The sequence below is a fragment of the Chenopodium quinoa genome, unplaced genomic scaffold, assembly GCF_001683475.1.
Source record: "Chenopodium quinoa cultivar QQ74 unplaced genomic scaffold, ASM168347v1, whole genome shotgun sequence".
Lineage (NCBI taxonomy): Eukaryota > Viridiplantae > Streptophyta > Magnoliopsida > Caryophyllales > Amaranthaceae > Chenopodium > Chenopodium quinoa.
In genome coordinates this window covers 2,293,798-2,309,042 of record NW_018742720.1, presented here as the reverse complement: position 1 = coordinate 2,309,042, position 15,245 = coordinate 2,293,798, and the positions used below count along the sequence as shown (strand labels likewise).

Sequence of the window (15,245 nt, the reverse complement as noted above, 5' to 3'; positions counted from 1 at the left end):
AAGATATTTTATTAGTTGCTAATTTTTACATGTACTTCTGTTTCTTACTTGTATTATTTACAACAAAATGATATTATTTGTGAAACACAAAATATTCTTTTAATCCCATAAAAAAAAAGTTATTTTATTGCAAATAAATTTAAAATTTTTGTTACCTTAAAAGTACAATTCTTACACCAAATTAGCTATTTGGTCTTGCTTTATTACCCCTTTCCACCCAAGTTTTGCACTTTTACTTTGTTCCTTACTTCTCCAATAACTCTTTCAAGTTAAAAAAAAATAAATAAAGTTTGATGCTGAAGTATGAAAGTTCCCTTGAAGGTGACTGGAAGTTGGAAGGAAATGGAGCTTTCGAATCAACTTTTTCGATTTTAAGGTTATAAATATCTGCCTTCTCAAAATTCAAATTAATTACAAATTCTACAAATTTCAGGTGGTTTATTAAGTAGCAAACAATTCAACTTCATTTCAATCCAACATCAATTTTGGTAAGTTTATTCTCCTGCAATTATTCAATTTCAGTTATTATTCTTATGAAATTAATGTTCTGCATTCGCCATTTCTTCTTTTTATCTGACATTCACCTACCTGAACTTATTGGAATTTATTTGAGCTTACTATTGAAAATAATCTATATATACTGTAGCTGTAAATCAATTTTTTTTTCTTTGATGATAAATTTTTTTATGCAAATATTAAAGTATTGAATGAGTAGGTTGTCCTCTTTACACTTGAGATGTGTTCATAGTTTTTAATTTAAATCAGAACACTGTTTCTTAATTTTTGAGTATGAGTTCACAATTCGCTACCTAATTTGTTAAATTAGTCTAAAAATTAACAATTTGGTAACATAATTTGCCAGTGTATTGATGGGTTGGGTTACTTGGGTGAAGATCCCAGCTAAATACTTGTACTCTTAGGGCAGTAGGATTATCTTTAATAACTGGTATTCTCAACATCTCTTGTTTATTTGGTGATTGAGTTTTATAAATTTCGGAGTAAGGGCCTGTTCTGATTTACTGAGTTGAGCTGAGCTGAACTGAATTGTTTATGAGAGAAGGAAATTAGGAATCGAACTGAATTGAATTAAGCTGAAGAGAACACGCCCTAATTCATTGGCTAATTTTCAAGGACCGTCTTTAGTTTTTTTTTGTTGAGATGGTCATTTCTTTGATGATATTTTCTTAGAGATAAGTTGAGAATCAGGGATTATATTCAAGAAAATGAAAACAAGTGTGTTAGTACGATATGCACTTGAGCAAGTAATGGGAGTTCAGATGGTTAAAACTTTCCGCAGTCTTGAGTTAAAGGCTCATTCGGAAAAGGGGCAGAGGGTTTATATTCCCTACAACAGGGACACAGGTTGTTATTGTATTAAACTTTGTGTAATCATTAAGTGTAGCGGGTGCCCTTTACGTTGTACAATAGGAGCAACATACAGATGATTCAGTATTCAAAAGCAAACTGTAGAATCCTCACTTTGGTGAATTTAGGCCCCTTCTTGATAATTCATAGATTTGTTGTAGAATCCTCACTTTGGTGAATTTAGGCCCCTTCTTGATCAACTTCTACATTTGTTTATTACAGGATGACAAAAATAGAACAAACTTGATAAGAGATGTGGATATATTAAGATTAGTACAGTATAATGCCTGTCTTTCGATGTTTGCTGTTTTCTGATCATAGGCTTGGGCAGCCTGGTCTTACCTGTAACGTGAGAAATTCGTGTGATTTTTTGTTGAACTTTATGTAGAGGAAATTATTTTTTAATAGTGAGCAACCCAGTAAGCCTTTATACAAATCAAAACGTAAGAACCAAAAATAGCTTGAGCTGGAGAACTTTACTTGTCTCACTGCCTCTTTTCCTTTTGCTAGGAAAAAAATAAAATAAAGGAAAGCATGGGTGATCTTAGCAAATGGGTGTCTAATTCATTACTGCACAAGCTTGAATCATTGCCAACAGTTTCCTCAAATTGTTGCATCTACAGAGTCCCTGAAAATCTTCGAAAGGTAAATGAGGATGCTTATCGACCTTTGCTTGTGTCAATTGGCCCAGTCTACTACGGCGATCCAAAGCTGATAGCTATGCAAGAACAAAAATTGAGGTACTTGCAATCTTTTCTTCTCCGATCCACCTCTTACAAGTTAGATAATTATGCTGAAGTTATAAGAGGATGGGAAGAGGTAGTTCGCCAAAGTTATGTTGAGACTATAAACCTACTTAGTGAACATTTTATTGAAATGCTGCTCATTGATGCAATATTTATCATTGAGCTCTTCTTGAGGAGTTGTTTCCATGAGTTTATAGATGAAAATGACCGTATATTCAACAAACCAAGGATGATCTTACAAGTCACTCGAGATATAAGGCTAGAAGAAAACCAACTACCTTTTTTTCTTCTCAAGGGTCTTTACGACCTTGCCTTCAGGCCCTCTTCACAAAATAACCAACTTCCTTTCCTTGATATTACTTATAAATTCTTCATGGGAAAAGATGAAGTTGTTCCTCCAAGGATAGCAAGTGCAGATGTAAAACATCTGGTTGATTTTTTGAGAATATGTTACCTTCCTTCTGCCTCTCGGGATCAGTTACCTAATACCAAGCAGAACTTTGAGTTTACTTCAAGTGTAAGTGAACTAAGTGAAGCAGGAGTCAAATTTGTGACGAGCCAAAGTAAGAATTTACTTGACATACGATTTGTAAAAGGGGTTTTGGAGATTCCGAAGATTGTGGTGACAGATGATACAGAATCGTTGTTTCGGAACATCATGGTATTCGAGCAATGTCATTATTACTTTGACTCTTACATCATTGACTATTTTGCGTTCTTGGATAGTTTGATCAACACCCCAAAGGATGTGGCCATACTTGTTCAAAGTGGGGTGATTGACAACTGGTTAGGGAATAATGAAGAAGTGGCAAATCTTTTTAGCAAGATCTTCAAGCAGACGGGGCTAAAAACTTCAAAGTTCTATTACTTGGGTATATGTAACGATCTCAATGCATATGCTGGTACTCAATGGAATAGATGGAGGGCCATACTCAAGCATGACTACTTCAGCCATCCTTGGGCTGCTATTTCGGTAGTGTATGCAATTGTAATGTTGATTCTAACCGTTCTACAAGTTGTAACCGGCTTCAAATAAGTAGTTAGCTTGTGATTGTTGCAATTGGAAAGTTGGAGACTTTGAATAAATAGCTTGTGATTATTGCAATTGTGATTTGATTCTGTCTTTGGTTTTATTATAGCATTAAGAGAAGCAATGCTATGACCCATATACAGATGCTCCAAAAATTGTTCTTGCCTATTTACTTCAAAATTCACAATGGGATTCTTTATAACAGAAAGGGTACAATATGATGAAGTGTTGCAGCAGCATCACCAGTATACATTTCCCCTCAATAGAGGAGCTAAACCCTGTACAGTGTACAGGCTCTGCCTCGCTAACTCACCGTTATCAGGTGACAGCAGATCCTGTCAAAAGAATCAGTAGTTGTCTAGACGGAAAGCTACTGAGAGAATTGGTACATCTGGCTTATACTTGATAGATGGCAATCTATTTATTTGGTCATTTGTCCCACCAAATATGATCACAACAATGAGTCAATGAGTTTCGCCTTATTTTGAAGAATAGTTAGAATGTTAGATGCTGAAGTTGGCTGGTAGCTGGAAAAGGACCTTCGTATCTAACTTTTTTGTTGTTAAGGTTATAAATAACTGCTTCTTACAAATTCTATGAAATCAAGTGAGTAGCAAACGATTTAACTTCATTTCAACCCGTCAAAAAAAAAAAAAAAAATCTCATTTCAGCCCAACATCAATTTTGGTAAGTTTATATTCTCCTGCAATTATTCAGTTTCAGTTATTATTCATATGAAATAGAATTGATGTTTGATATGTGTTCTTTTCTCTGGATATCCCTTATTTGAATTCATCAGAAATTATTTGAACTTATTACTTTAGAATTTATAATATATTGCATTGTTTTTTTTTATAAATGACATTTTGATGCAAGTATTGAAGTATTGGTAGAGTGAATGGAGTACTGAAGTATTGGAATTGTTCATCCTTTTTAAAATTAAATTGGGGGATCAGTTTTACCTAATTTGCTTGTATGAGATTTAGTACGAGTTCACAATTCGCTACCTAATTTGTTAAATTGGGTTGAAAATCACCAATTTGCTAGTGTACAGTGTAGGGATGACAATGGGTCGGACTCGGAGCGGATTATGCTAAATCCGACTCAGACTTCAATATCCGACCTCCGACTCCGATTTCGATCCGACCCGACTCCGAGTTTTTTTTTTTCATTATTCAATATACTTTGAGATGTTGGGCTATTTGGGCCTTTACAACCCACACCCAATGCCACTATGACCCACACAAAAATCCACTATCTATTGGAGTTGGAGTCGGATAATCCGTCAAAGTCGGACATTTGTCGGAGTCGGATTTTTTTCTCGGATTTTTTGTAGGATCCGACTCCAACCCTCCTCGATTCGGAGTTGGATTATTTTAACGGAATCGAACTTGGATTACTTTTTTCTCGGACTCGGAGCGGATATTTTACCTCGGATCAGGGCGGAGTAGGGTCGGATCCGGACGGGATTGCCATCCCTAGTACAGTGTACTGCACTATCTAATTTGTTAGATGTACTGAGTGTCTGGGTTCCATTGTGTGTATTGATGGATTGAGTAAATAGTTGGGTGGAAATTCCAGCTAAATACATGAAAAACAGTAGAAATATATTTAGATTCTGTACTCTCACAATCTCCTGTTTATATGGTGAATTATGGAGTAATTAAGTGGCTAATTGTCACGGACCAACTTTACTTTATTTGTTGAGATAGTTGTTTATTTGTTTAGTTTTTCTGAAATATAAGTTGATAATCCGATCCTTTAGCTAGTGATGGTAGTTCAGATGGTTTAAACTTTTCGTGGTCTTGAGTTAAAGGGTCATTCGGAAAAGGGGCAGGGGGGTTTGGATGCACTATGGCAGGGATACAAGGTGTTATTGTATTTAACCTTGTGTTATTGTTGAGTGTAGTGAGTAGATGATTTAGTGTTCGAAAGCAAACTGTAAGAAAAGAAATCAGCTAATATCAGAGTAGAATACTCACTTTGGTGTGACTTTGGTGCATTTTAGTCTCCTTTTACTTTTGATCAAGTTGAGCTTTAATTTGATAGTGAACAACTCGGTAAGCCTTTAAACAAATCAAAAAGTAAGAACCGAAAAAAGAAAGAAAAAGAAAAAAGTAAGGAGTATATTTGAGCTTGGATCTGGAGAACCTTAATTGTCTCACTGCCTCTTTTCATTTTGCTAGGACAAAAATAAAATAAAGGGAAGCAGGGCTAATACCAAACGGGTGGCTAATTCAATACTGCACGAGATTGCATCGTTGCCAACAGATTCCTCAAATTGTTGCATCTACAAAGTCCCTGAAGATCTTCGAAAGGTAAATGAGGAGGCTTATCGACCTTTGCTATTGTCAATTGGTCCAGTCTACTACGGTGATCCTAAGCTGATATATATGCAAAAACAAATATTGAGGTACTTGAAATCTTTTCTTCGACGATCCACTCCTGACAAGTTAGATATGTACGTCGACTCTGTAGCAGGATGGGAAGAGGTAGTTGTTAAATAATTTTGAGAATTTAGACAAAATGTCAAGTTAATTAATTAATTTACTTAGGCAATGGTGTTGTAATTAAGTAAGAATATTAAAGCAAATAATATGTTGAAGGAAGTTTAAGATTGTTCTCGGCAACGAGAAACCCATTAAACGTTAAAATAGCAGTTATGTTAATATGGCAGTTATTGCCATATGACGGTTTTGCTTGGTAAAATATTTATTTATTTAGTTTTGATCCGAATGAAGATGACAAGCATCCAAGAAAAAAGAACAAAGAACAAAAAAACAAAAACACAAGCACACAAACTAGCCTAAACAACTAATTATGGAGGAATGAAGCGAGGCAAGGCCACACCCCTAATATCCTCATCTAAAATACAACTAAGCTCCATAGGAGCATTATTGAAGAAAACTAATTGAGAGTCTTGAACAACTCCGCGGTTGGCCAACCAATCTGCCGCTCTATTGCCTTCGCGATAAACGTGTGCCACTGTCCCTTGCCATCGATCATCATTTATAAGCTCTAGACACTGTATGCCTTACATCATGAACATTTTCACCATACGCCACTTGCTTCTTGAAGAGCTTGGATACAGGCCAGATTGTCCATTTGGATTTCAATTTTATCCATCTAAAGGTTTTTGGCAATTTCCAGACCTCGGACAAGGGCAAGAACCTTCGCTCTAAACGCTGAGCTATAACCAAAATTTGCTGCAAAGGCTTTGATTAGCTTGCCAGTATAATCTTTTATGATGCCCCCTCCTCTAGCAGGACCAGGGCACCCCTTGGCAGCCCCATCACAGTTAAGCACATACCACCCATAAGGAGGGGCGTGCCAAGTGATATTAGCTGGTATCTTATACCTTTTCTTTGCATTAGGACCCTCGAATTCATCCCATATAGCTCTTCTTGCTTCATCATATCTAACTTGGAGGAACGCATCAAAATCAATAGGTAGCTCATCCCTTCGATTGTACACAAGACAGTTTCTCCTGCGCCAAATCCACCAAACCGCAACCCCGAAAAAGGTAGGCCAAGATTATTTTCCTTCGATTGTGTCCTCTTTCGCATTCTCCATTATCCAGTGTTTTAAATCACCTTGAAAGAACCTGTGCATAATAGAATCATCTACCACTTTTCTCCAAATTACTCGTGCTGCAGCACAGTCTCGAATAATGTGGAGAGTGCTTTCTTCTGGAGCTCCACAAAAATAGCATTTGGGAGAGTCCGTCATGTGCCTTCGAAACAAGTTAAGATTCCCTAAAACTCTATCGTGGCAAGCCAACCATAAGAATGCCCAGATTCTTTGTTGAACTGGAGCATTCCAAACAATGTCCCAGCATTCATCATCCAGTACTTCCGTGTGGTGCTTCAAAATACACACAGCCGACTTAATTGAGAACTTGCCTTTATTCCTATCCTTCCAATATACCAAATCAGCCATCGATGGGTCATTTCTTACTTCATAATTTTGGATTTTTTTTCAAGGTACTTTGATCCAGGTAAGGGGAGAAAATGTTCCATCTCCATCCAATTCCTTCCTCCCATATTTCCCCTACAGTCGCCCCAGCAATCTCTATTGGGATTGGGTGCTGAACCAGATCACTTAACGGCTCATCAGTGGCCCTTTTATGGTCCCAGAATAATGTTCTTTTGCCATTCCCAATTGCAACTTTCGATCCAGCATTGAGGGTCTTTGCGTTCTCGGAAATGCCACTCCACACCTTCGAACTACCCATTTTTGGCTCAAACATATCGAGATCACAACGCCCTTTGCAGTATTTGGCCCTCAATACCCTCGACCATAATGCATTGGGCTCCGAGAGAATTCTCCATCCAAGCTTCGTAAGGAATGCAACGTTCGCTTGTTTGGCTGAGAAAATCCCTATTCCTCCTTTCTCAATTGGTCTCTGTAAGACCTCCCGAGATAGGAGATGAATTTTTTTCTTCTCTTCATCTCCTCCCCATATAAATCTTCTCGCCTTCCTATCAATTTCCTCACAAACTGATCTTGGGATTTTGGCCGATTGCATCGAATAAAAAGCCATGGTTGAAAGGGTAGATTTTGCGAGAGTAATTCTGCCAGCCAAAGATAGATACTTTGTCTTCCAACCTGAAAGTCGTCTATCTATTTTTTCACAGAGATGGTTGAAGGTCTCTTTGGTAACCCGACTAGTGAGCGTTGGCATACCAAGGTACATGCCAAAATCGGCAGTGACTTGCATTTGGAGGGCATCACTGATCTGTTGCTGAGACTCATCACTTACATTAGCCGAGAAGTAAACCCTTGATTTTGCAAGGCTTACTTTTTGACCTGAGGCTCTACAAAAGTGCTCCAAACAACAATGAATAATCTCTGCTTGTTCAACACTAGCTTCGGCAAACAAGATTATATCGTCCGCAAAGAATAAATTTGAAAGGGCGGGTCCATCTCTACTAGCATAAATCGGTTTCCACCTTTTATTAATGATGGATTCTTCAATTACTTGGTAGAATCTTTCCATGAACATAACAAAGAGATATGGTGAGAGAGGGTCCCCTTGACGGATTCCCCTACTAGGCTTGAAGCTCCTAGAAGGTTCCTATTCCAAAGCACTTGAAGCGAGGCTGAAGAGATACACTCCATAATAACTTCAATCATTGTAATTGGGATATTCATTTGAACCAAAGTGTCTCTAATGAAAGACCATCGTAACCTATCATAGGCTTTCTCAAAATCGATTTTGATGGCCATGTACCCTCTTTTTCCTTGCTTTTTTCGCATTGTGTGGATAACTTCTTGCACTATAACAATATTATCGGTAATTTTCCGGCCCGGGACGAAGCTAGCTTGTGTGTTCGAGATTAAGATAGGGAGGACTGACTTGAGACAATTAACAATGACTTTCGTAACCACCTTATATGCCACATTACAAAGTCCAATTGGCCGAAATTGGGACGCTAATTCTGGATTTTCAATTTTTGGAATTAAAGTGATGAGAGTATCATTAAGTCTCTCCGGGATACCCTTACCCTCCAATATAGGCACGCATGATAGTGTTAAACACTGTATTTTTAACAATTTTCCAATTTTTTTGATAGAAGAGAGCCTAAAATCCATCGGGCCCGGAGCTTTAAGAGCACCCATCTAGGGATGTCAATGGGGCAGGCCGGGGCGGATGTTGGCCTTCCCATCCCCATCCCCACCTAATATTTTCATCCCCATCCCCATCCCCGCGGCGGGTCCAATTTTCATCCCCATCCCCGCCCCACTGGGTACAACTCCAAAACCATCCCCGCCCCACCCCCACTTGGATATCCATCCCCACCCAAGACCCGCCTAATCCCCACCCAAGATCCACCTAATATCCGTATCTCAAATACACAATCTTACATAATTAATACGAATTATAAAATAAAACATTCTATACACATTTTTGTGTTATAATATAAGTGTCGTACAAAGTATTATTATTAATATTGTATTTCATGTAATTATTTTATAAATAGAATAAAAGTATGTAATGTTGTTTTAAAATATATATAGATGTGGGTATGAGGTGGAGATGGGGCGGGTACGAAGTGGGGGCGGGTGGGGCGGGGCGGGGATGGGGCGGGTACAACTTAAAATCCATACCTTCCAATATATAATTGAAACTGCTATAAACCACAAGAGTGACTAGGCCCCCTTATGTTCTTCAATATCCGTACTAGGAGACTATTTTGATCTAATCTTATTCTTTGATTCACATTAACTTGATGTGATATCCCTCCAATCCATGCTCATTTATAACTCCCGAGTCACAACCATCACTCATAACTCATCTCTTCCTCACTCACAAAAGTCACAATTCACAAGTCTACATTATCTATTTTTTGTTATTATATATTACTTTCAAATTAAACTAGCTATTGCTTAAATTAAATCACCCTCTTTACTCTGTATTCTCGTACATTACACAACCTACTGTTTGTTGAGTTTTAAAAATTGCAACCATATGATATCAAGTTACTTAAGTTCCTAAAGAAAAATTGGCTCAATTGATGCATACGGCCATACGGGAGCATGTATTTGGTTCTTATTAATTGAAGTAAAAACACAGTTTTGAGAGAAGTCATACCTTTTTTTGCCAATGTATCTTAACTTCAAACAACAAAAACTGAGGTAAAAAGTCTTTCTTTTATTTATTATTTTCTTTACTTCAAAATTTCAATGTTTGATATGTATTACTTTGGTATCCTTTTATCTACAATTTTCTTACTTTTACTATTCGCATGACATCACACTTTAATTCAGAGCTGAATAGGTGGGAAGTTTTGATGTTTTAAGAAATCGTTGGTGGTAAAATTCAAAAAAAAAAAAAAAACTTTAGGTGGTAATTGCTAAAACAACAATTATTGTAGGTGGTAATTGTCAAAAAATATATATTTATTTATTCAATAAATATAATGGCAAACGTGAAAATATTGTGTTGTAAAAAAATAGGAATAAAGGAAGTATTATAATAGGTTAGGATGAAAGGAAAATAAATGATGCTCAAAATAATGATGATGATTTACTTTAATATTATAATATGCTTCCTAAAAGAATCTGTATACATCTTGTTACGCCTGTAATCTCTACTCATTATTGGCAAATGATCATAGAAAACCACTGGGTTAACTGGGTGCACCTACCTCTATGTGCATCTAAGTTTTCTCTATTCTTTTAATATTGCACCATATTATGCTAAATTTTTAAGGAAATTTTGACAATTATCACCTTATGTTATGTCCATTTTAGCAATTACCACCTCTTCTATTTTTTTTCTTTGAAAATTACCAGTTTTCTATTTTCAAAAACATCAAAAGTTACCACCTTCTTGCCCCCCAACTACCATGTGACGTCATTTTGGACCCATTATTTCCCTTCCCTCCCTATTTTCCTCACATTTCTCATTCCTATTTGGATTTTCATCTCCCCTTTCACTTTTTTTTCCCCCAAACCACCAATAATTGTACGTCAATTTTGATTTGGAGGAGTGAATTGAAGTGTTTTTGATTGTTTAGGGGAAAAAAAGTGAAAGGGGGATGAGAATCGAGTTATTGGAATGAGAAATGTCAGGGAAATAGGGAGGAATAAAGGGAAAGAATGAGCCCAAAATGACGTCATGTGGTAATTGGGAGGCAAGAAGGTGGTAACTTTTGATGTTAGTGGTAATTTTCAAAAAACAAAAAAATAGAAGATGGTAAATGTCAGGGAAATGTCTTGATTTGTACTTTCAAAATATCAATTTTAATACATTTTGACAATTACCGTACCTTCCAATATATAATTGAAACTGCTATAAACCACAAGAGTGACTAGGCCCCCTTATGTTCTTCAATATCCGTACTAGGAGACTATTTTGATCTAATCTTATTCTTTGATTCACATTAACTTGATGTGATATCCCTCCAATCCATGCTCATTTATAACTCCCGAGTCACAACCATCACTCATAACTCATCTCTTCCTCACTCACAAAAGTCACAATTCACAAGTCTACATTATCTATTTTTTGTTATTATATATTACTTTCAAATTAAACTAGCTATTGCTTAAATTAAATCACCCTCTTTACTCTGTATTCTCGTACATTACACAACCTACTGTTTGTTGAGTTTTAAAAATTGCAACCATATGATATCAAGTTACTTAAGTTCCTAAAGAAAAATTTGCTCAATTGATGCATACGGGGAGCATGTATTTGGTTCTTATTAATTGAAGTAAAAACACAGTTTTGAGAGAAGTCATACCTTTTTTTGCCAATGTATCTTAACTTCAAACAACAAAAACTGAGGTAAAAAGTCTTTCTTTTATTTATTATTTTCTTTACTTCAAAATTTCAATGTTTGATATGTATTACTTTGGTATCCTTTTATCTACAATTTTCTTACTTTTACTATTCGCATGACATCACACTTTAATTCAGAGATGAATAGGTGGGAAGTTTTGATGTTTTAAGAAATCGTTGGTGGTAAAATTCAAAAAAAAAAAAAAACTTTAGGTGGTAATTGCTAAAATAACAATTATTGTAGGTGGTAATTGTCAAAAAATATATATTTATTTATTCAATTAATATAATGGCAAACGTGAAAATATTGTGTTGTAAAAAAATAGGAATAAAGGAAGTATTATAATAGGTTAGGATGAAAGGAAAATAAATGATGCTCAAAATAATGATGATGATTTACTTTAATATTATAATATGCTTCCTAAAAGAATCTGTATACATTTTGTTACGCCTGTAATCTCTACTCATTATTGGCAAATGATCATAGAAAACCACTGGGTTAACTGGGTGCACCTACCTCTATGTGCATCTAAGTTTTCTATATTCTTTTAATATTGCACCATATTATGCTAAATTTTTAAGGAAATTTTGACAATTATCACCTTATGTTATGTCCATTTTAGCAATTACCACCTCTTCTATTTTTTTTCTTTGAAAATTACCAGTTTTCTATTTTCAAAAACATCAAAAGTTACCACCTTCTTGCCCCCCAACTACCATGTGACGTCATTTTGGACCCATTATTTCCCTTCCCTCCCTATTTCCCTCACATTTCTCATTCCTATTTGGATTTTCATCTCCCCTTTCACTTTTTTTCCCCCAAACCACCAATAATTGTACGTCAATTTTGATTTGGAGGAGTGAATTGAAGTGTTTTTGATTGTTTAGGGGAAAAAAAAGTGAAAGGGGGATGAGAATCGAGTTATTGGAATGAGAAATGTCAGGGAAATAGGGAGGAATAAAGGGAAAGAATGAGCCCAAAATGACGTCATGTGGTAATTGGGAGGCAAGAAGGTGGTAACTTTTGATGTTAGTGGTAATTTTCAAAAAACAAAAAAATAGAAGGTGGTAATTGTTAAAATGGACATAACAGAAGGTGGTAATTGTCAAAATGTATTAAAATTGATATTTTGAAAGTACAAATCAAGACATTTAAAAAATATCTCACTTAACTGTATTATTCATTACGTATAAGTCACAATAGTTAGTCAAAAAAGAGAGTATAAATAGTGTGAAAGTCAGAGTGGTGCAACATTCATTAATATAACATAAAAGGTATAATGTATTCCATATATAACATGTTATCTATGATTTGAAATTACAGAATGACAGCTAAAACCAAGGATGATGTGGAATCTTCAATACAATACAAGCTTAGTTCCTTACCCAAAATTTCCTCAAATTGCTGCATTTATAAAGTGCCTGGGTATATCCGTGAGGTAAATAGAGAATGTTATCAGCCTTCAGCTGTTTCAATTGGTCCAATTCACTATAATAATCCATCCCTAAAATCTTCGTTGGAGTTAAAATTAAATTATCTCAAATGCTTCCTAGAACTTGCAACCCATACCAATGGCAACAAAGCTTATAGCTTAAGTCAATACATTGACTTAGTAAAAATTTGGGAGGATGAGGCTCGTTCCTATTACGAAGAAAAATTAAGTCTCTCCAGCAACGAGTTTATTGAGATGATGATAATCGATGCTGCATTCATCATTTACTTTTTTATGAGTCGTAGTAGAAAATTTCAAACTCAAAATATTGCTAGTAATGAAAAGATTACTTGGATTATGAAAGTAAAACAAGATATATTTGTAGAAGACAATCAACTCCCATTTTTTGTTCTTAACAAGTTATACAGCATAACATTTGGTGAAGCTCACCGCGAAACTTCCTTTGAGGATCTAACTTGTTATTATATATCTAACAATTCTGTTTTTGGAAATACCAATTTAGCTATTGGTAAAGAGAATGTTGTGAGAAACACATCAGGAGTTAAGCATCTTTTGGATTTTTTGAGGATTTGGCACTTACCTTCCAAACCCCTTGACGGTACATCAACAACTGAATCTACTTTACCGCCGCCAAGTGCTGAAAAATTGGAGGTTGCAGGAGTAAAATTCAAGGCAGGTGAGGGTAAACATCTATTGGATATTAAATTTTCAGATGGTGTTTTAGAGATTCCAAGATTGACTATGGAAGACAGGACAGAAGGTTTTCTTCGCAACATTATATTTTTTGAGCAATGTCATCATTTTAATAACGAGTCTTACTTTGCCGACTATGTATCGTTCATTGATGCATTGATTAACACTCGTGAAGACGTGCAAATATTAGTTCAACATGGTGTAATCAAGAATTTTCTTGGGAGTGATGATGAGGTAGCTAATGTCGTCAATCAACTCTGCAAAAATATAATGATTCATAGTCCTAAACTCTACTACTATTCTGATATTGCTGAAAAACTGAATGCGCATGCCAACACCAGGAGGAACAAATGGATGGCTATATTAAGGAAAGACTACTTCAATAATCCTTGGTCAATCATTTCCGTTGTCTATTTGGCGATTCTTCTTATCCTCACCGTGTTACAAGTTTATACTGGTTTTAAGAACTAATTATTCTTTGTTCATTTACGTACAGATTCCAATTCCAATTTATTGTTGTACAAGACAATGAATTAAGAATTTCTTTTGATGCTAGAATTTGTTACATTAATGATAAGTTGATTGAACTTTGGTATATGTGAGATGGTAAAAGACTTGTCAAAAAAAAAAAAGAGATGGTAAAATGGAAAATAGCTATGGCCTATGGGGGTGCAAAATTAGGCTCAATTAAAAAAAAAAAAGAATAATATGTGGAGTTTTATCATTTAATTTTTGGAAAATTTGAAAAATACAACCATTTAAAATAGTCAATTTTTACATTACCACCTCAATTTTTTTTTTTTTTTTTTTTATTTGTATTATACCACCTAGTTTTTTCCAAAACGTTAAAAACTACCACCACTTATCTTAGTGACGCTATCATGGGTCCCACAAACGGCCTTCCTTTCATTTTTCCTCTCTCTTCTCTCGATTTCCCTTGTTCTTCCCTCTTTCTATCTCTTCATCTTGCAAACTTGATTTCATTTGTCACTTTTTCGCAAATTAGGGTATTAAATTATGCAATTAAACCTTCAACGAATTGAAATTTCAAAATCAAGGGGTTGAACAAGCTTACTTAATTTGGGTAAGTGAAATCAATTTGGGGGGTTTTCTCAATTCAAAAAATTAGGATTAGGGAAATCAATTTGGGGGTTTTATCAATTCAAAGACAACAACAAATTAAATAACCCTAATTGAGGACTACTTTTTGTTCTTGAATAGTTTTATCAACACCATGGGCGGATCTAGGGGGGTTCATTGAACCCCCAGATTTTTTGAAAAAAAATTATAAGTTTTGATTTTTTCTAAAAAAAGAAATAAAAATAAGGTTACAAGAAATTTTTGTGAAGTAAATAATCAAATATGTAAGTCTGACATTGGTAAGGGAGTGACTAATAGAGTAGTGAGGCTCCTGTTAGATCAAGGGTTCGAGACTAGTTGCCCACATTTTTTATTTTTTTTTTATAGTTGGGTCAGTAATTTAGGAGTAGTATGTTGGTCCTTTTGTTAAGTTAGAGAGTCAAATGAATTTAGAAGTTAATGATTTTATTTAGTGGGTTTAATCATGGCCAGCCCCGGCCCTGAGGGTAGGCGGGGAGTGCCATGACCAAGGGCCCATGGCCAATGGGGGCCCAAAATAATATATTACCTCAGCTTTCATAAAATTA

At 35.5% G+C, this 15,245-nt stretch overlaps 2 protein-coding genes across 3 annotated transcripts; both read left to right on the top strand.

Moving 5' to 3' along the window:
- The first annotated feature begins 61 nt into the window (after window positions 1–61).
- Window positions 62–3,829, top strand: LOC110723159 (UPF0481 protein At3g47200-like). Its single transcript, XM_021902484.1, has 2 exons — window positions 62–488; window positions 1,876–3,829. Exon 2 carries the CDS (start codon window positions 1,900–1,902, stop codon window positions 3,145–3,147), a length of 1,248 nt encoding a protein of 415 aa, XP_021758176.1. The 5' UTR covers window positions 62–488; window positions 1,876–1,899; the 3' UTR covers window positions 3,148–3,829.
- A 5,422-nt stretch (window positions 3,830–9,251) lies between these two features.
- LOC110723158 (UPF0481 protein At3g47200-like) lies at window positions 9,252–14,133 on the top strand. 2 transcript variants are annotated; one of them, XM_021902481.1, is made up of 3 exons: window positions 9,253–9,690; window positions 11,348–11,437; window positions 12,756–14,133. In XM_021902481.1, the coding sequence occupies exons 2-3, from the start codon at window positions 11,406–11,408 to the stop codon at window positions 14,047–14,049; spliced, it is 1,326 nt and encodes a 441-aa protein (XP_021758173.1). In that variant the 5' UTR covers window positions 9,253–9,690; window positions 11,348–11,405; the 3' UTR covers window positions 14,050–14,133. The 2 variants fall into 2 exon arrangements, with proteins under 2 accessions (XP_021758174.1, XP_021758173.1); XM_021902482.1 differs by lacking the exon at window positions 11,348–11,437 and having other exon boundaries at window positions 9,252–9,780.
- Window positions 14,134–15,245: the final 1,112 nt, after the last annotated feature.

Bases quoted from the DNA above. Each gene is read 5' to 3' on its own strand.
- LOC110723159 (XM_021902484.1), top strand. From the start codon at position 1,900: ATGGGTGATCTTAGCAAATGGGTGTCTAATTCATTACTGCACAAGCTT.
- LOC110723158 (XM_021902482.1), top strand. From the start codon at position 9,749: ATGTATCTTAACTTCAAACAACAAAAACTGAG. The intron at 9,781-12,755 runs GTAAAAAGTCTT...TTGAAATTACAG, and splicing joins TTCAAACAACAAAAACTGAG to AATGACAGCTAAAACCAAGG.